The 22,409-nt window shown below is 35.0% G+C and overlaps 1 protein-coding gene across 1 annotated transcript in view; it reads right to left on the minus strand.

Annotated features, from left to right (window-relative positions):
- Positions 1 to 2,208: 2,208 nt before the first annotated feature.
- Spopl (speckle type BTB/POZ protein like) overlaps positions 2,209 to 22,409 on the minus strand; it is a 59,654-nt gene continuing 39,453 nt past the window's right edge. Inside the window, exons 6-11 of the mRNA XM_004651812.2 lie at positions 18,211 to 18,388; positions 18,075 to 18,130; positions 16,111 to 16,233; positions 13,096 to 13,238; positions 12,951 to 13,004; positions 2,209 to 6,304 (exon numbers count right to left, since the gene is read on the minus strand). Of these exons, the coding sequence (XP_004651869.1) occupies positions 6,160 to 6,304; positions 12,951 to 13,004; positions 13,096 to 13,238; positions 16,111 to 16,233; positions 18,075 to 18,130; positions 18,211 to 18,388 (699 nt within the window). The 3' untranslated portion in view covers positions 2,209 to 6,159. The remainder of the gene's footprint in view (positions 6,305 to 12,950; positions 13,005 to 13,095; positions 13,239 to 16,110; positions 16,234 to 18,074; positions 18,131 to 18,210; positions 18,389 to 22,409) is intronic.

Consider the following 22,409-nt stretch of genomic DNA (forward strand, 5'->3'; position numbering starts at 1 on the left):
TTATCTTGCTTTACTGATTTAGGGAATCCCCATTTGTACTGGCTTTGATCAACCCCTGGACTACATGTAATGGGTTAGATGCCATTTCCATTATATTACTCAATTCCAAATTCAGACATCACATTCTCAGAAGGCTATGTTTTCCATCCTCCCCAATAAGGTCCTTGCTGTATTACTATCATAAATTATCAAGAAAATAGACTTCATGAAGATTCATGTAATTTCTACTTATTTATTACCATAGAGTTCAGTACAGTAGTAAGCATTCCATTTATTGCTGACTAAAAACTAAATCATCTGTTTTGTTTTTGTTCTTGTAATCTGAGAGCCAATTTCAACCTTGTCTTCTGCTAATTTCTATGTCTGTCTTATCATTTCTGCTATTTCTTATATTTAATAAATATAATTTCATTACCTTTTCAGTTGCATATCAATTTTATTATTCATCTTTGCATGTTCAGTTTCATGAACCTCACATGTTTTTAGCACTTTAAAAACCTTCCACTTAGGTCAGTCAGTCTTTCAAACCCTTAAAGTGATGATTTATATTTTTGTACTATTATTCCTGTTGATATATCACACAATGTTTCTCTTTTGTCATATCTATTAAGGCATGGTTTGAAATTGAGGGGAAAAAGCTAAGATTAGGAAATAAAAAGAAATGTTCAGTGTTAGGTCACAAACTAGCACAGGGGCTCATCTGAACCCTTGACAAAAAGAAGCTAAGTGGAAGGTGGACAGGACAGAGGTACAGATGTCGTGGAAACATTGTAGGACCCTCTCAGTTATTCGTGCCAACACCCACTGCAGATGTCTGCAATCCTTCCCTACAAAAAGAAAAAGAAATGGAACAACACTGTGAATGACTTCTATTAATATCTTTTATTTAAAACCAGTGATCACAGCATATGTTATCCTTAGTCTCCTAGGAATAAATGATTCTCAAGTTGTAGATGGAAGAAACACATCCCAGTATTAGGAAGCAAAGTACTGAGTAGACCTGCTACAGAGTAGCAATAAAAGGCTTATATACGGTTCATTTGTCAAGTCAGGAATACAACCTCTGTCTTATTTTACTATACTCGCATAGCAAATATTTTAAGTTTTACAACATTTATGAGAACTTAGTGCATGCATATATATATACATATGTGTTGGGTATGTGGCAGAATTTTAGTAAGTGACCCCATAGCAACAATTGTTAAGTGTGGTGTTAAAAGTTGCTAAATTTGTTTAGAAATATCCTGCCCCATGTGTGCTCAGTTGTCTGAGATAATCAAAATTAAGAAAAGACAGATGTGCCATAGATAAGGTGATCTTTAGGTGTTACATAATGTACAAGGCACTTTATTTTATACACACACACACACACACACACACACATTTTTTTGTATTATTTGTCATTCTTTTTTTTTTAAATTTAATTTATTAGTTTTCTTTTCAGTAAATACAGGCAGTTTGGTACCATTATTTAGGCTCATCTGTGATCTGCACCCTCCCATTAGACCCTCCTTGTTAATGAAAATGGGTCGTGCATTGTGGAGTTAGCTCCCAGTTATTGGTATGATAAATGTCTCTGCATATCATGACCCAACATGTGACTCTGACATCCTTTCCGCCCCCTCTTCCGCAAAATTTCCCTGAGCCATATTTTTATACATACATAGATACATATAGGTTTTTCAAGGTAGGGTCTTGCTTTAGCCCAGGCTGACCTGGAATTCACTATGTAATCTCAGGGTGGCCTTGAACTCGTGGGGATCCTCCTACCTCTGCCTCCTGAGTGCTGGGATTAAAGACATGTGCCACCACACCCAGCCTTATACAAGGCATTTTAATAAGAATATGCCACCGGGCATGGTGGTGCACAACTTTTAATCCCAGTCCTTGGGAGGCAGAGGTAGGAGGATCATTATGAACTGTGAAACTACATAGTGAATTCTAGGTCAGCCTGGGCTAGAGTAAGACCCCACCATGAAAAAAATATACCAAAACTAAATAAAAAAATAAAAAGAACATGCCTTTCAACATTGATGGTATGTGTTGTTAAAATAATTGTTTTTGTATGTACCAACTAGTCTTTAGTAGGTTCCAAAAACTATAAGCTTTCCTATGTAGAAGATACCACGATGACTTGTTCTCATATGAAACACCAATCTAGATGACAGAAGACTTTTAAAAGACTCAAATAAACACAAAATACATCAATTAATATTGAATAATTAACAATTTTATTTTAACTTAACGTGCTAAAATGCAAAATATATTTCCAGCAACAAGATACAAAAAGTATGTATCTCATCATGAACATCAACTGATTAAAAATGAGGCTAAAAAGTTCAGTAAGTGTTTATACATTTGAATCTGGAACATCAACTTCCCCTAGAACTAATTTTTAAATCAATTTAGTAGAATGTTATTTCCAAAGTGGGAGTTAATTATTTATTAATTTTTAAAAACAATGTGAAATTAACTGGATTAGAGTACATAATGATAAATTCCAGTAACAGAAAAAATTTAAATATAAGTATTCCTTTTCAAAAAAAAGTTCACATACTACAAACAGAAGACACGGTGTGATTTCATTCCTAGTGAAGAAGTCTTGCATATGGTAGGCACTCAATTTATGTTCAACTGGACTAAAATTTATATCATTCTATGAACACTTAAACAAAGTAGAGCTCATAATCTATATAAAAAGTTTGTAAAATACTCATGTGCTGAAAGTGCTGTCATTAGACGCTGAGAACACTAAAACAAACCCATACACCAAGTCATCCACCTCTTTCAAGAATACAACAAATGTTTTTATTTTATCCATCCAAGAGCATGCATGTCTAAATCATATTGGTTCACACCTTTGAGTAAATGTGGATATGAGCAAAACTTTCTTAGTTGGATTTACACAAAACTAAACAAAGTCTTTTTTAGTTACAATGGACAGTATCTATGATACATAATTTTTTGTTTCTTTTGGTGGTCCAGAGATCCAAACCAGGGCTTCACAAATACTGGTAAGCACTGAGCTACCACGGAGGTACATTCCTAGCTCTTACCCACAATTTCATAAAGTTGCTTCCTTATACTATTATTATTATTATTATTATGGTTTTTCAAGGTAAGGTCTCACTCTAGCCCAGGCTGACCTGAAATTCATTCTGTAGTGTCAGGGTGGCCTTGAACTAATGGTGATCCACCTACCTCTGCCTCTCAAACACTGGGATTAAAGGCATGAGCCACCACACCTGACTAATTATTTATTTTGACAATTTAAGCTCTTAATTAGCTATAGCATTAAAATAAATCAATAAGATTCCTGACAACTTTTGAGATATTTTTCATATTTAAAATAATTATAATTGCTGCTCTAAAAGGCACTGTTTTCATATTTCATCATGCACTGTCAATCAACTGTTACTGCCCCACCCAATTAAGCACATTTAGATGAGATATTTTAATTACTCAATAGCTGAGTCTTACTTTCAGAAATTCATTCTTTTGAACATATCACACACAAACCCAAGTAAATACAGATACACACACATACTTACACACATCACACAAATGACCATGTAATTCATGCAAAGGTCTCCAAGAGCTACTTGAAGACAGGGACACATGAGTAATCAAGGAGGTAAGTTGGCAAGCCAGATTATGGCACCTTCATATTTGTGCTCCAAATACCAAAACATACTACGAGTAAAAAAATGAAAAAGGCACAAATATAGTGTTTCTAAATATTAGTCTAAAGAATAGTTTCCAATGGTTACTTTTCTCTCACAACTTTCTACAGAAAACCCTTGCTTACGTGACTGAAGTGAACCAGGGGCAAGCTGATAGGTTTAAAGACAAAATTGATCAAAACAGAAACTGTGCGTATTTTGAACAAAGCATGTGTAGCTTAAAAATAAGAGACTGGAGAAAAACTTTATATTAAAGTATTCTCATAACAACCTTTTCTCATTGCCTCAAGAACCCATCCTTCCAAAAATATACATAATAAATAAAAAAATAAATCAATTACCATGATTCTGTTAGTATAATGGTAGGTATTATATTATCTGAAAAGTGGACATTTTTACAAACACAGATATTCATACAGCACAGTGTTTGACATTTTTGGTACAAAATGTGCTACCTAACTAAAAAAGATAATCTTTATAATAAAGTCCTTAAGCTTTTCAATAAACACTTGAGTTAAGGGAAAGCTGAAATGCTTACTATATGATATTATTACTGAATTTACTGTGGTAAGAAATGTAGACTAAAGCAGTGAATTAGCTCACAATGTGTGGCATATACAGACACTGTTATCTTTACGATATGTGACAACATAATTCCATTTCTGTTTTCTAATAAGACTAAAGAAAACCTTAAATTAAAAAAAAATATGTGTATGTATTTTGAAATTGTACAATGCAAATTTATAACAAGCCACATGATGGACTTAAGGAAGTGAATTTTCTACCTGTCAAGATTCTCTTACATACAGTGGAAGTTCAGGTAAGAATCTTTCAATTCTAAGTAATTCTCATAATTTTAAATTTAAGTCCCTACAACAAAAATCAAACTAAGATATCTGAACCTATGTTCTTTCTGAATTTAAAAACAAATTATACAAATTTTAATCCAGATAATAAAGGTATATAGGTATAGGCATTTTTTTTTTTTCCAGTGAAACACCTTTTCCCCTTGTGGTTAAATACAATCTTGCCTAAGATGTATACTACCAATGCACAGTACCAGGTGTAATGATCTGCCTCCAACCACTCCTGCTTCTCCAGGACAATGACCAGAACAGAACTCAAAATATCAGACACCTCTAAATGTTTAAAGCTAAAGTTAATTCAAAAGAATTGGCTCATGAAAAAAGTATAAATAGTTTGTCCTGTTCACATTATGCAGAATTTCCATCATCCGCAATGTAAGTGCAGTAACTAAAAATCAAAGGAGAAAAGGGGAGTAAAGTTTTAGTGTCACCTGATATATTTTAAATGTTCTCTCCTTTACTATGTATCTACCACAGGCAAATAATATACACTCACTGTGTGAAGGAGAGTAGACTGTCCTGATTCATTTACTGTTCAGATGTCTTTTCCAAAGGTTGATAAAATGGGAATAAATTCACTACTATCTGAAACTTAAATCAATTTATCTATAATCAATATTTTTCTTATGTATTACCACAAACATCTGGTTGCCTTCATCTGCCTTAAAAATTCTTTCAAAATTTAAAACATAATTATTTTACCTTATTAATCTCCTCAAAGGGAGAAAAAAATATATGTACCATTCAGCATACAAAAGTTACACATTAAAAGTGCATATATACCTTTCTTAATTGGCCCACTGGCTAAATTTATGTTTGGTCATTCTTACTTTTTAACTTGTACTGAATTCTTCATAAAAATGTAGGTCAGTATAAATTAAAAAATTCCTTTAGCAAAAAACATGTTTTCTTACTATTATTGAAACACTAACTGCATTCATTTCTCAATCATTGTAAATGTGAACACACCCAGTTTCTTGAACAGTTAGTAACAGGCAAACATCACAATTTTTAACTAAAAGTTTGGGCCAACTCATTGCATATCTGCCCCCTAAATGAAAAATAAATTAAGCTGGAGCAGTGTATTGCCATAGGTTACCTTTGAAGGTAAGCAGGTCCTTCTGTATGTATACAACTTAGACTGGAGACATTCCCAGTAATCTCCAAAACAAGTGCCTTAAAGGAGAACTAGTTTTAAACTTTGATATAGCAGAGGACAAACTCTATAAAATTTATTTTTTCTTTTTCTCAAAATAATGGAAGAACCTTTTGAAACTTAGTATCTTCAGTTATCAATATTACTGCATTACGGAGCTAGTGCAATCCTGCATAGCCTTGGTCAAAATGACAAGGCACAATAAAAAAATTAAACTATTATATGAACCATAGAAGTCACTGAAGATAATTTAAGGCCTTGAAGTGAATGGATCAGTCCATTTAAAGCTGAAGTACAAATCATAACTCATCCACCTGAAAGGCATGCAGTCTGCCTTCCCGCTTCTGTTCTGTAGACAAGAAAGCAGAAACAAGTGCTGCATATATGGTCTGCATATCTGAATCCATTTGGACCTGGAGCAGGAGAGAAAATCCATTTTTCTACCATCCAAGAGTCAGGACTGCTTTAGCCGCTTGCGTGGAATGCCAAACTGTGGACACTGTGCAGATGCCAGTGCTCGGAAGGCTTCCGCTACTAAGTGAGGGTGAGACTGAACCATGGATTTCCATCCCGATGTTTCCATTATGTCAGCTGCTTGGCTGAAAAAGAGAATGAAGTGATGTTTACTACAGGATACTTTTCTTTTTTAAAATAAAAGTGTTTTTATTTATTCGAGAGAAAGGGAGAGGAGAAAGAGAGAAGAGAAAATATTTATGGGTGCACCACAGTCTCCTGCCACTGCAAATGAACAACAGATGTATGTGCCACTTTACACATCCGGCTTTTTGTGAGTATTGGGGAATCAAATCCAGTCTTTGCAAACAAGAGCATTAACCATGGAGCCATCTTTGCAGCCCTACAGGATACCTGGCATCATTAATTAGTTAGTTTCTTTTTGTTTGTTTGCAAACTGTGTTCATTTTGAAATGCTTGTATAACATGAACTCTCTCCATGAATTAATCTGAATTTGTTCAATATTATCTTTACCTTACTAGTATTTTCTTTTAGAAGTGAAAGGTAAATTTTTCTGAAAGAATAATTGCTGATGAATATGTACATTTCTCCAGAGTTCTATTTGCATTGTTAACCATTTCTATACCAACTATTTGAAGAGTCCTATCTCAATGTACGCTTGCATCACACAGGCAGGCTTTCTGCGCATCCCCTTCAATATGCATGATTTATTCTATCCTATCCATTTGTCAAAATTTTAATAATTGGGCTGGAGAGATGGCTTAGCGGCTAAGCGCTTGCCTGTGAAGCCTAAGGACCCCGGCTCAAGGCTCGGTTCCCCAGGTCCCACGTTAGCCAGATGCACAAGGGGGCGCACACGTCTGGAGTTCGTTTGCAGTGGCTGGAAGCCCTGGCGCGCCCATTCTCTCTCTCTCCCTCTGTCTTTCTGTCTCTGTCGCTCTCAAATAAAAAAATAAATAATTAAAAAAAAACATTAAAAAAAAAATTTAATAATCAAAGTCAATGCATAACTAATGATTTACTAAAGCTCTGGTACTTTCCACAAGATTCATTATCACTGACTTTCTCTTTTGATCTGAATGTGCTTCAAGTCTCCCAAATTCAGGATTGCCACATAAGAATTTATTATCTTTCTCCTCAAACACCAACTACTTTACCCTTCATTTCAGTTAAACTTTCACTAGCATGCAACGAATCAAGTTCAAAACAGGGGTGCCATCCTAAAGCCTACCCTCAAATGATTACCAAAGTACTGTTTTAGTTCCCAAAGATACCAAGACTCCCTAGCTAAGGATCCTTTTTATCATCTCACATTTTTTTTTATTATAATGATTTACTAGTCTTTTAGTTTTCTGCCTTTTTCTATCAATTCAGCTTTGAAAATGCTGTCTCATAGTGTCTAGTCCATGAGATGCTTGCTGGGTGTGTAAGGTATCTTGGGTAGATTCAGGTTAGGTGCTGTAGATGAGTGAGACTATGTGGTGGTTTTTTTTTTTCTGTTATTGGGTAAGTTCACTGAGAATGCTAGGATGGATGGGGAGGGAGGGGAAGGCATCGAAGGGGTGGGAAACACTAATCTAGACCCTAATGGCAATAGTACAATAAAATTCTACTTCCTAAAAGGCAGACCAAATGGCTGAACCTTCACCAGGCCCTTACAGGAAACACCTGAACCACAAGACACTGGAGAGGGTAGGATCAATCCTCTATATCTTCCCTCCCTTCCTCTCCCTCTCCCCCGCCCCTCTAACTCCTATATATTAGTTACCTTTTTTCCTCATTTTCTTAGGGGACACTGACCTGTAACTCCCAGTACCAGCATGGGGCTATCACCCACAATGAGGTTTTGATCAGAGAAACCTACAAGGTTTTCTGAAAGAATGACAGAGTTCTGTCAGAGTACTTGATGACCCACCCAAGGTTACTGGTAAGACCCTATTGCTGAAGACACCATATGCATCTGAAACATAAAATGGAACAGCATGGCTGGAAGCCAGGAGAGTCATTCCCCAGACAGTCAGCGTGTCTAGTGCCAGAAGGTGCTACATGGGCGACTGGGGGAAATGACCAATATCTGTCCAAGCAAGTCATGGCCCAACCTACTTAGCAGCAAATAACCTGGTGTGATGCCCACAAAGTGCAATAGTGGCACACAGCCATGGTGGGGAACCAACTGCTCTTGATTTGGCTAACTGATCCCCTCAGTGGTACCAGACGTATAGCTGGAGCTGGGAAACAAGTCAGAACCATATCCAAACATATATTCTCCAATATCATTCTCCAATATCAAGCTACCATCAATCATGGGCTACAAGAGGGCCTACACCTATTAAACTCTCTATAAAAATAAGGGCTATCTCATTTTTCCTGGTGCTAACTTATTCTCTGTTGGAGAATATGCTTCTCTTTTTCAGATAGATGCAGATCCTAAGGAGAGAGCCACCCCATCATACCTCAAAAGGGCCCTGGCTGTAACTAAGGAAAATTGGCGAAACAAGCAAGGGTGATGTTTTCCTGATGAACCAGATACCAGCACAAAGGGGAAGGAGACCAACACAGAGAAAAATCAACGCCTACCAAATCAGAGCGCCAGAGTCTCAGCGGCCCCAACACCTCATCACTGAAGCAGACCAAAAATGAAACCAACATGGCTCAGGGAAATTTTGCAGAAGAGGGGGCGGAAAGAATGTCAGGGTAACATGTTGGGTCATGATATACAGAGACATATATCGTACCAATAACAGTGGGCTAACTCCACAATGCACGACCCATATACCTCAACAAGGAGGGGGCAATGGGGAGGGGGGTAGGTCATAGATGAGCCTAATAATGGTACCAAACTGCCTGTATTTGCTGAATTGAAAACTAATAAAAAAAAATGCTGTCTCAGCTACAAATGACAATGTCATGCTCTATCCCACTATCCCCTTTTACTATACCTCAGTTTTACAAAAAGAGAAACATGGCTTCTTAATTGCACTTTCATGACTTCTACTCTATGGCATTCCATTCTTACTCCTATGTCCTGAATTTCTTTTATTTTTATTTTACTTATTATGTCCTGCATGTATAGAGTGCTCTCAGTTAGCAAGCAAGAGTGACTGCTAAAGCAATCAATGTAGTTACCACTCCCTTCCTTTCTCTCACTTCCCTTCTACCTTCCTTCATCTAGACAGTATCAAAATATTAAAAGATTCCTCATTGAAATCTTTCTTAAAGACTTTCATTTCTCTTATTTTATTATCATCAATGAAATCTAATTTTGCCCTTAATCTCTTTCCTACACTACTACAGTGACTTTTCAACCTGAATTTAACCTTGAACCTTAACTGCCATCACCACTACAACTTCTTCTCCATAATGTTTTCTTCAACCTGAATTCAGAAAGGCTGCTAAAAATGCTAACCTTTATATGCCTCATGTTTGGCAACATTTGTTGGAGACTCCCTCTCTGTTTTCAAATAATGTCTAAAAATTTCTAATGATACAGGATTTTGCTGACAATGGTCTCTGCTTGTTTTTACTTTTCTCCTTCTACACTCACCACACAAACATACATATACACAAACTATACAATCCCTTAAAAATAAAACCCTGTATATCTTTATTCTCTATTTGGGGATAAGCCCTCCCCAATTCTTCTCTAAAGTAGCTACTGCCAATATATCAGATTCTTATAATTTCCTGTAGAATCACTCTCTGCCTAATGAGACCAGGATGTTTTGCTATGTGCTATAAGTATGGCATGCATTTTTTATCCTTCTATTTTATTGCAATTACTTGTTTAAATAATCTGCTACTGCACCATAAACTACTTGAAGGCAGGGAAAACATCTGTTACATTGAAAACTATTATAGTCTTTGTACTAAGCAATAGTGCCTTGTAAACTTACTGAGTAGTAAAAGAGCCTATCAAATTAAAATCAAATGCCTCTTCAAACTTTGTTCCATATAATCTTTTCCATCTGTAATGTCTGCTACTTGCTGCTTAGTTAACTTATTCAGGTTTTAAGATATAGCATGGTCACATTTGAAAGGTCATTTCTTAATTCCTAGGCTAATCTGAATGCCTGCGAATATCCTCTTCTATCATATTATTGACTGTATTTTAAAAAAGGAAATAATAATGCATCTATTTCCTTTAGATAAGTTTCACAAATCCAAATATTTGCTCAAATGTTGATTTAATATGCAGTACATAGGACTAAGTGCTAGGTCTGTTGAAGTAAATAATAAATGATATCCACCAAAAAATTTTAATTAAACATGAAAATCATAAGGTTGCCATTATTATGTTTAAATTTTCAGCTAGCTGTTTAGAATCATACAGATAATATATCAGACCTTTTCATTTATTGATTTAATAGATATCTATTGAAGGTTTAAACATATAACACTTCTTCAAGGCTAAATAAGTTAATATTTTGAAGAGTAAAACATCACACAATGAGCCAAGTGTGGTGGCACATGACTTTAATTCTAGCACATGGGAGGCAGAGGTAGGAGGATCAGTGTGAGTTTGAGGCCAGCCTGGACCTACAGAATGAGTTCAAGGTCAGCCTATGCTACAGTGAGACCCTACCTCGAAAACAAGAATAACAAGAACAAAATTGCACAATGTATTTTCTTAGCAGAGTAAAGGTAAAGCATGAAAATGGCTAAGTAAAATGATCATATAATTGCCATTTGCTGCTAATACAGTTTACAGGACAACCAAGGATTGAAAAGTAGTCAGTATATTTTATCTTCATGAGCTAACAGGAAACCAACCTCAAATGTGCAAAAACAGATAACTGCAACAGGAAATTATTAAGTGGTAAATTGTTTTCATGGCTGTATTTCATTTTATTTTGTCACCAATTTTATTGATTTAGAGATAATGTTTTGCTAGATATCCCACTAACTATAATTTGAAAAAATAAGAATTGGAAGAGATTATAGGTAAACTTAAAAGCAAATACAAAATCTTTCACTTATCAACAATTCCCGTTTTTAGTTTCAAAAACTTATACAGGATACTCTAAAATCAGAGAAGGAAAAAAAGAAAATAATAATCTCTATAGTTTATATCTGTGATGGTTAATTTCAACTGACAATGTGACAGGATATAGAATCACCTAGGCAGATAAATAATCTCTGGGCATGTCTGCAAGGAAGTTTCTATATATACTAGTTAAGGTAGGAAGTCCCATTCTACCTTTGAGCAGCACCATGCATGGGCTGGGGTCCTGGATCAAATGAAAAGTAGAAAGTTGGGGGGGGTGGGGGAGGCTCTGGAGAGATGTCTCAGTGGTAAAAGACACTTACAAAGCCTTACAGCCTGAGTTCTGTTCCCCAGCACTCATGTAAAGCCAGATGCACAAAATGATGCATGCATCTGGAGTTAATGTACAGCAGCTGCAGGTCCTGGTGCTCACATATTCTTTTTCTTTCTCTGTCTTGCTCTCTCTCTCTCAATAAATAAATGAAAATATTAAAGTGTGTATGTGTATATGTGTATGTGTGTATGTATGTATACATTTTTAAAGTAGAAAGGAAGCTGAGTTCTAGTATCCAGTTTTCTACTTTTTTTTTTTTTCAAGGTAGGGTCTCGCTCTAGCCCAGGCTGACCTTGAATTCACTATGGAGTCTCAGGGTGGCTTTGAACTCATGGCAATCCTCCTACCTCTGCCTCCTGAGTGCTGGGATTAAAGGTGTTTGCCACCACACCCGGCTTATTGTTTTCTATTTTTTTATTACAGACTGAATGTGACTAGTTACTTCATGCTCTGACCTCCATGCCTTCCCTCTCTGATGGACTGTATCCCCAAGAACTGTAAGTCAGCATAAACCCTTTCTCCCTTAAGTTGCTTCTTGTCAGCTATTTGATCACAAGTAGGCTCAGAAGGATATAGCAACCATTCAACTGTATAAATTTACTAGGGAAAAGGAAAACCAAAACTGCTACCATTTTTGCAGTATTAGGCAACTTAACCCAATATGTGATACAAGGTACTTGGCTAACCTAATGTAGGAAGTAGTGAGTTGGCATTCAAAACTGAAGGCTTTTAAGGCCAGGCATAATGATGATGGCACACAACTGTAATCCCATCAGGAAGAAGAGCCAGGAGGATTCTGAGTTTGATGATAAACTAAGACTTTGTTTCACCTGCCACCCTCACCCAAAAAAAATCGCATGTCTATAGTGCAGTTCAGCCACATGAGAGACCAAGGCAGTTTCAACTTCTCAAGTTCAAGGCTTCCATGGAAAATTAAACAAGACCTTGTCTTACAATAAAGTCTTTAAAAGGAATGGGGACGTAGGTACCTCAAATGTAGAGTCCTTGAGGAGTATATGAAAGGCCCTGGGTTCATTTCCCAGTATCACCAAGAACAAACAATAACAACAACAACAAACAAACTTTTAAAGCAAATCTGGAGTGCACAGCCCACGGTGGAGGAGATGAATATTTCTACAGTTGTAGGGATGTTTTCTAAAGAGGCAGAGGCTGGATCTTCAGCAGCACTTATACACAGACTCACTATATACCATGTACATATGTATTTAAGAAATTACATTATCCGCTTCAATTTGTATGAGAAGCTGATCTACAAACAAGTCAGCACAGCCCCCACAAACCCAGAAAAAGCAGTAAAATTATTATTTTTAAAAATATCTACCTGTTTGCTTCATATAGCAAACATCTGAATTCAATCTTACTATAGATGAACAAAGAAGTAGATTAACTCTTAATTTTACATATGGATATCAGAAAGTTATGTCATCTTACTTGCTGTTCCAGTTTTTCCCATCTTTGCACCCAAGCTGCCGAAGTACACTGCACCTGCATTGAAGATTTAAGTACAGTTTTTTTAAAAAGTCTGGTAAAAATATGCTGAAGATCCCATGTCCAATGAGCTACAAGCATAGCTTACCTATTAATAAAGTCTATGGCTTGTGCTTTCAACTGTTCTGCACTGTGCAAATCTGCAAGGACAAGGGTATCAGCAACATTTTCTACTGAGAGGTTATTACACAAAGCTTCTTCGCACATGACCTTCAGCCGTTCCAGTGCATACTACTCAAAACAAAAACAGAACTGTTAAACATTTACTCCAATTATATAAGTACATAATATTTATAACTCAGAAGATAAAGTTAAAACAAATTAATTTGAAACTAAGGTTATTTTAAGTAATTAAAGTACTGTTCTAACTTAGACATATGGGTAAATGCATTTGCGAGAAAGACTAACTTGCTTTAGGGAATTTTAATTTACTTTAAGTATAAAATATAGTATATTTTAAAATAAGATTTATACTAAAAAACAATCCATTGCTCAAGAGTCCTAGTAAGAGCTTTTCGTCTTCTCAAGGTAAAGAATCCAGTGGTTAGATAGAAAATTTATGCAGAGGTTTATTTACTAAAACATTCCAAGGAGAGACTGTAGGAGTCTGTCCCTACAGGAGAGGGATAGGGAGACTAATTGCAGTCTCTGAGGTTCTGCACTGTGGATGTTTAGGAGTTTTACAGTCCCTTACCTGTTAAGTTTCTTCCCTTGGGTTGTACCTTCATTACATTCCACTCTGCTTGCTCTAGGGCCAAGAGGGCCTAGTAACTTTTACTTTTCTGCTTGTATGATATTCATTGGTGGGCATATAAATACAACTGATTGCATAAATTAAGCATCCTGAGGTGGGCATACACACAGTCTTAGGAAAGGTGTTCAAGCGCTTAAATTTCTGTTTTGGTGGGAAGAACCCAATGACAGCTTCAAGGATGCTAAACCACACATTTTAACTATAAGCATATGAGGAGACACAGCTGCCAAGCTATAGCTGCAATTTTCTTGGTTAGTTCACATTTAACTCCCTAACAAAATAGTCCAGAGGTAGTTAACTATAAAAGGCGTGGGTATGCATGATCCCTATGTCTTTCTTATTCAAAGTTGCTGGCTACCTCCATTTTTTTTCTTTTCTACTATTTCACACTTAGCATGTACCACTCACTACTATACCTTACTTTGACAATATTTAATATTAAAAAATTAATAAAGCCGGGTATTGTGGCACACGCCTTTGATCCTAGCACTCAGGAGGTAGAGGTAGAAGGATCACTGTGAGTTCAAGGCCACCCTGAGACTGCATGGTGAATTCCAGGTCAGCCTGAGCTACAGTGAGACCCTACCTCGAAAAATCATAAACCAAAAATAAAAAAAAGAATTAATGGAAAACTAAACACATCATAGACATAATCACTAAAATCATATTATTTCAGTCAATATATATTTCATATAATAAAAATTCTATGGCAGCTTCACTGAGGTAAAGCTGACATATAAACAACACATGCATTGATAATTTTACAGACCTAAGCCATCACCCAATCAAGACAGTGAATATATCCATCGTCCCTAAAAGTTTCTTCCTACCTATTTATAGACCTTCCCTGCCAACCTACTCCAGGCAATACTTCTATTCTAATGTGCTATCGGGATAGCCTAACTTGCATTCTGTGAAGTTTTCTATAAAGGCAAGCGTAAAACATGTACTCATCTTTGCCTGACATTCCCACTATGTATGATTTTTTTTTCAGATTCATGCAAGTTATTGCCTATGTATCAATAGCTTACTCCTTACTGATGAGTAGTATACCAATACACTTGAGAATACATTTAGTCACCTGTTGAACATTTGGGTTGTTTTCAGTTCTTATCTACTACAAAGTTGCTATAAATATTCACATCAAAGTCTTATATGAAAATATGTTTACTTGGGACTGGGGGGATCATAATAAAATCATGAAAATATACTCAATAGCCCATGGTAAGTTTATATTTAACTTATTAAGAAACTGCTGGGTGTGGTGGCGCACGCCTTTAATCCCGGCACTCGGGAGGCAGAGGTAGGAGGATTGCTGTGAGTTCAAGGTCAGTCACCCTGAGACTCCTTAGTGAATTCCAGGTCAGCCTGGGCTAGAATGAGACCCTACCTCAAAAAAAAAAAAAAAAAAAAAAGAAAAAAAGAAAAAAGAAAGAAACTGCTAATTTTGCAACATGGCTGTAACATTTCATACTCCAATCAATAGAGTCTGAGTTCTAATTCTTTTACATCTTTGATAACACATATCATAGTCCTTGTAATGTTAGTCACTCTGGTAGGTATGTACATCACAATGGTTTTAATTTACATTTCCAAATGCAATGTAATGTAATATTATGTAATCTTGGGCATCTTTAATGTGTTACATTCTACATAAAGAATGCATATTTAAATATTTTGTTTGAATTTTGAGAATACTTCATATAGTTTATATACAAAAGTCATTCACATATATGTATGTATAAGTATATATGTGTGTGTAAGTACAAAGGCTATGCAGTATGTCTTAAGACTGTTTGCAAACTAATGCATTTTATGTGCAATTGTGTTCTTATAAAAGCAGTAAATATATCCTTAACATTATTGAGATTGTAGTTTAATCCTATAGTTTTTTTTTTTTTTTTTTTTTTTTGGTTTTTCGAGGTAGGGTCTCACTCTGGCTCAGGCTGACCTGGAATTCACTATGTAGTCTCAGGGTGGCCTCGAACTCTTGGAGATCCTCCTACCTCTGCCTCCCAAGTGCTGGGATTAAAGGCGTGCGCCACCATGCCCAGCAAATCCTATAGTTTAATCTTCTACACACACGCGCGCGTGCGCACGCACACACACACACACACACACACACGCACACATTCTTCTTCTTTGCTAAAGATACTTCTATATTTTTTAAACAATGTCCTTTCTACTTTTCTTCTACTGTATGCTATGTCATAAAATCCTCAAGCGCCATCTACAAATAGTATAAGCTAAGTGAATAGTTCAAAAGTTGTTTATAGTTTTCACTATGTGATGGCTTTCTACATACAAGGAGCGAGATGTTTTTCAGCTACCTAAAACCCAATTACTTACTTTGTCTGCAGCTGCCAACAAGTTGTCAGCCATTTTATCTAGATTTGGTGCTTTTCCTGTATAAATGAATCTCATCATTTCTTTAAAAACCTCAGGGTCTAAATCATCTATTTCCACTAGATTCTGGTAATAAAAACAAAACACAAAAATATTAAAGAATGTGTATAATATGCAAATCTTTGACATTAATTTAAATCATTACAAATCTGAAGTATTTTACCAAACACACACACACACAACACACACACACAAACACACACACACACACGGACATTTTTATTCTCTACCTCAAAACTGACATAACCAAATCCTCAGAAAGTTACTAAGACAATCTAAAGTTAGCAAATCTAACAGCAAAGGCTTATGCTATTTAACAGTAAGAAACATGACCAGCTAGAAAGCAATTACCCTTAAGCTCAGACCAAAGTAAGTACTACCATATAGTGACCTGACAAATTTCTCAGTAAAAAGAAATCTGTAGGCCAAATAGAATATATCTGGGTTTAATTTCTTTCCTCCAGTTTAGACGACGGTGGCCATGGTGGTTTGAGTTAAGTGTTCTTCATAAACTCATGTGTTCTGAATGCTAGATCCCCAGCTATGCCAATTTGGGGATTACAGCTTAGCAAGAGGATGTGTTGTTGGGGGCATGCTTATGGATGTTATAGTGAATTTCCCTTTGCTAGTATTACTTGGCACAGTCTCTTGCTGCTGCTGTTTGCCTGATGTTTGCCAGGAGGAGATGTACACCCTTTGCTCATGCCATCATTTTCCCCTACTATCATGAAGCTTCCCTTCAAGTCTGTAATCCAAAATAAACCCATTCGCCTCACAAGCTGCATTTAGTTGGGTGCTTTGCACCAGCAATGAGATGGTTACTGCAACAAGGGCTATTAACTTTTTCATGGTTGAATTTCTCCATTATAATATAATACAAAAAACCTAATAACCAAAAGTTCTATTGCTGGTATTAATTAGAACCTGTAGGTATTTGTGATACAGAGCTAGCAAGCTGAGAATTCTTGTTTTTTTTTTTTTTTTTTAAAAAAAGGCATATAATATATCTACTGGTATATCCTTACTACCTGAGATGCATTCAAGTTGTTTTTATACTTCTATACCTCTGAATTCCATTTTCCTCCTAAGATCAAGGAAGCTAATAACAAACTTTTGGACTTTTCACTATCAATGTCATCTGACATCTTCAATAATTCCCAACCTAGAAATGATCACATGGTTGATCATAGCACCTCTTGAGTCCCACCATTAGAGGAATGAAAGCAGATATTTTCTCAGAGCCTATAGCTCTGCAGGGATACCAAAGCTGTGCAACATAAACATACTATGGAGTTTTCTAGTGGTAATCTTAAGGCGCCTAAGTTATGCCACCATCAAAGAATCAATATTGGATCTCTAACATAACTATATTTCAATATGGCAAGAAAACCACTTGGGAAACCTAAATACACAAAATCCTGATAACAGTGTACAAAAAGGACATAACTAATCTATATACTTTTTGTTATATCCCATAAATATTATATTTGGTGATGAACAGTAAAATTTGCAGGCACAATTTTGTTGCTAGAAATCAACATATTTTAAATCTCTCAGGTAGCTACGAGTTAGGACAGAACAGTACTATATGGGGTGTGTGAACTGGGGAGCAAACCCAGAGAAAGTGCTCCATTACTGAGCAACACCATTCAGGACAATAATTATCCATTATTTACTTATAAGATGAGCAGCAAAACAGGTACTAGAATATTCACTGAACACCCACACTCAGCTGTATCTATTGTTCTATTAAAAATACATTTTCCCTTGTTTTCTACTATTTCTACAAACTTCCATATTGTCACAATTTAAGAACACAAACATGAACTCTTATTTTTACTGTTTCTATTCCATTATTTTACACAAGTATGTATAAATTAAATATTAAGCCTTTAAGCCACAGTTACCTTTTTGCTTTCTTCCATTTCATGTTCAAACATTGCATTAAATACTGGGGATCGGGCTGTAACAAAATTAAGCCTCATTATTTAATGCATGAATTTATTTTACAAGTGTATTGTATTACTCAAAAATAGAAAGTACCTGCAAGCACAGACTTATGAGCTTTGAATTCTTGTCCTCTCACAAAAAAGCTGCAGTCTGTAAATCTGGTGTTTTCCCAGAGATTACCTAAGTCTTCTGCTAGTCGACATTCAGGAACCTTCAAAGTATTAGTATTAGTATGTCCTGATATATTTATTGAATCTTGGACCACACTCACCTAATAAAGAAAAGATAGCAAGAAAAAAAAATATTTCACATAATACTATCATAGGTACCTACTATGTCTAAACTTAAATTTTCAGCTGTAAAACTCCTAGATAATTCAATGTATCTTGATCAAAAATACTAATGCTAATAAAATGAATTTAAGAATATAACTTAAAGGGAAGAAGTAAAGTGAATAATTAGAAGTAAACTAGTTTTTTTTTCGGTATGGACATTTTATGAAAATAAATAGCTTATCAATTGATGGGCAAGGTTATTATTTTAACTAGAAAACTACTTACTAATAGAAAATACACAATTAAATGTCAACTTCAAGGAGATATCATTTATATGAGGACAAGAAAAAAAGTTTTTGGTGTTTCACTTAGACTTCAGATTTATCAAAATTTTTTTTACAAATTTATTTATTTTTAATTTTTTGTTTATTTTTAGTTATTTATTTGAGAGCAACAGGCATAGAAAGAGCCAGACAGAGAGAATGGGGACACGTGCGCCACCTTGTGCATCTGGCTAATGTGGGTCCTGGGGGATCAAGCCTCGAACTGGTATCCTTAGGCTTCACGGGCTAAGCCATCTCTTCAGCCCTTATCAATATTTTTATTATACATGTAATGACTTTTACAATATTAAAAGGTATATTAAAAGGACTATAATCTATCATACATAAATTTGGAACTTTACAAATATTATTCTTAAAAGTTTCAATTCTAGTAGATTTAAATATTTAGTAAAATTGAATTAAATATTTAAGTTTCAAAATTTCCACAGAGCAACTATAGTTGTTAAGGTTCGCATTTATGGAACATTTTATAGAAGTTCAAAAAGCTTAATACAAATGTCATTCAGTTAAATTTAAAGGTATCTGTGAAGTAATCAGTAAATAGAAGCAGATATTACTATGACATTGCTTTTATGTATCTCCTCATGTAATATGGCACACACTGCCTTCCATTAAAGACAATTATATGATGAATAAAATCTTAAGTCTTGTACACCACTTTTATGAAAAGCTACTCTAATATATCATGTTGGAAAGTTCTATATTACAACTAACAAATTACAGAATACCTCCTCAGCAGCAAAAGCAAATAGTTAAGAACAAATTAACATTTTAAAATGAACACTTTAAATCATCTTTAAATCTATTGTTTTATAGTGCTAAATTTTGGTGTTGCTCATTATGAACTAATTGATAACTGCACTCATATTTTACAGCATAAAGAGGTACAAGAAGATGAAAACAAGTAAATAGACCAAAATTACTAATATGCTAACACATAATCTGTAATAAAGATGTACGGCAAAATGTTTTGAAGCCTGACTCACTAAGAAGTACAAACATATACCTCATGTTAAATAATGAACACTTTTACAGAAAAGTTAGAAACCTTTAGACATTCTTTATTAACTACGCCCATTCTCAAAGTAACATATTAGCCTTTTGGAACTATGTATGTCAAAGAAATTATTTGATCCCTTACCTTTATTTTGTAGACATTTCAAAATGGTATCAGGACAATGAAAATAAAGTATCTTAAATTGTAATGCTAATTTATATTACAAAAAACTATTCATAAAGCATGAGATTCCTAATCACTCTGTACTAAATAATATTTTAGTATTATTTAAAATTAGTAATATTACCTTATAATAAATAATGATCAAAAAGTATTTTTACAACAATTATATTTTTCAAACATGGGAGCCAAGAGCCTATGTACATATATAAATCTACCAAAAAGTGTTATTCCACTCTAGGGGGAATGGGAGAGGTGAGACAAAGGAAAGTAATACAGGGCGATTTTAATTAGGGTATACTGTGTAAATGTATGGAGGTTGTCAATAAAAATGAAACAGAAAAAAAAAAAACAAAATAGAAAAAAAATCTTATCTGTTTTTAATCATGCAAATTGTTTCTAATATCTTAGGTAACTTCAAAACATAAAACAAAGTTCAACTACTCTTCACATGGTTGCTACATTATACCACATATTGAAAGCCACTGGTACATAAACTGAAAGTTCTGATGTATTTTAATACTCAGAGCTTACCACATAGGCTTTTTAGAACAAGGTATTTCATTTTCCTGTTAGGTATTACTCCTGAAATTTTTAGGGAGAAGAAAATAGATCTATTCAATTATATGCATAAAACATGCATTGGAGTTATAAAAATATGATGACATTTAGTTTAGGAAAGACTTTCTTAAAATCTATGAATTGTTCCAACCTAGTTGAAGACAATACAGTTGCATTCTGAATAACCAATTATAATTCAGATGGATTGTATTACTGACATACCTATCTCGAACAGCAACCATACCTAAAAACTAAGATGTATAATTAACATAACACATTCATCAGTACTCAAATGATGATTCGTAAAGCAGAAAATAACAGCCTAATTAATAATTGATCTGGGGCCGGAGAGATAGATTAGGGTTAAGGTGCATGCCTGCAAAGTTTAAGGACCCAGGTTCGATTCTTCAGGTCCCACATAAGCCAGGTATACAAGGTGGCACATATGTCTGAAGGTCGTTTGCAATGGCTAGGCCCTGGCACACCCACTCTCTCTCCCCATCTCTCTCTGCCTCTAATAATAAAGAAATAAAAAACTTGATCTATATTGATTTCTGGAGATCATTTTATATCTAATTTTAAAATGATAAAAAATTTACTCATCTCAATTACTTATTTAAAACAGACAGTGATATGCTTATGAAACCTAGAGAGAAAAATTCAGGAAGAAGGCTGAGATTCTTTCCTGATTTAACTAATTTAACAGTCTTTAAAAAAAAAAAAAAAAACATGCTTTTGACTCAACCTTAAGAATATCATTTAGAGTGAAGATGAATATTTGAAGGACAATCAACTATGTGTGACTTACAAATCTGGGTTTCTTCTGTGAAACTAAGTTGATAACTGGTTCTGACTTCTTAAAAGTCTGAACTTTACAAAATCATAAAAGCTAGGCATTTCTGCACATTACTGTAGTCACTCTAGTTAACTACTTACCCCACACTTCAAGACAGGAACCTTTAAGAGGTCAATTTACAGTCTTCTAAAGGTAATAGGTAAGAGGTTTTCATCTTTCAAAGAGATGTCATTTTTTAAAATGCTGGTGATATAAACAAGGTAGTCAATGAGTTGGAAAAGGATATTTCCAACTTCCACTCAGTACCATAAGTATTTCAAAAGAGAAAAGCTATTTTCATGGGTTTAGCTTCATGAAAGGCTGCTTATAAAATCTTTCTGAGCATACATAGTTTCCTATACATCAGGGAGTGGTATGGATCTACAAACTGCCTACCACATTATTTGACATCTATTGAATGGCAAAAGATAAGTTACTCCATCAGGACTCTATTTCTCCTACTTATTCCTTAATTTCTGCTTCCTGTATCACTTTTGAGAAAGGAAGCTGAGCTGTTAGTTTCTTCATCTACCTCTCCCCACTTCAGCCACCTTATGGACTGCAAGACCAAGCTATGCCTTGCACAAGAAGGGAAGCACCCACCTGCCTTACCTGTCTACAGCACCACTTGCAGTGGAGGGGAGGAGGCAGTTCTTTAAGGGTGCAGAGCAAAGTTCCCTCCTCTTCTGCAAGCAGTGCTGAAGATGCTGTAGAAGGAAGGGCATCCATGAGAGGAGAGGAAGAAAGGATGAAGGGCATGAAAAATGTTTAAAGGCCGTTGTGCTCACCTATGCTAAATATGTTGCCCAGGATATAAATATCAAAGTTGGTAAAAAAAAAAAAAAAAGCATATTTCAGGATCTAAAAATAAATCTGACCAATACCAACTTAAAAATATTAATAATGAATTCTATGGGTTACTAGCCATGTGTAAGTTAGCATATAGATACCAAGCAAACTTCAAATATATATATTTTAATAATTCTAAAATTAATTTCAGCCTTAATTCTGAATTTCTTGATGGTCTAGGTTCCAGTACATGCCTTAAGAAAATATTTATTAATAAGAATTATTTTAGTTCTATAAAAAGGATTATTTTC

This window comes from Jaculus jaculus, chromosome 4, assembly GCF_020740685.1.
Source record: "Jaculus jaculus isolate mJacJac1 chromosome 4, mJacJac1.mat.Y.cur, whole genome shotgun sequence".
Lineage (NCBI taxonomy): Eukaryota > Metazoa > Chordata > Mammalia > Rodentia > Dipodidae > Jaculus > Jaculus jaculus.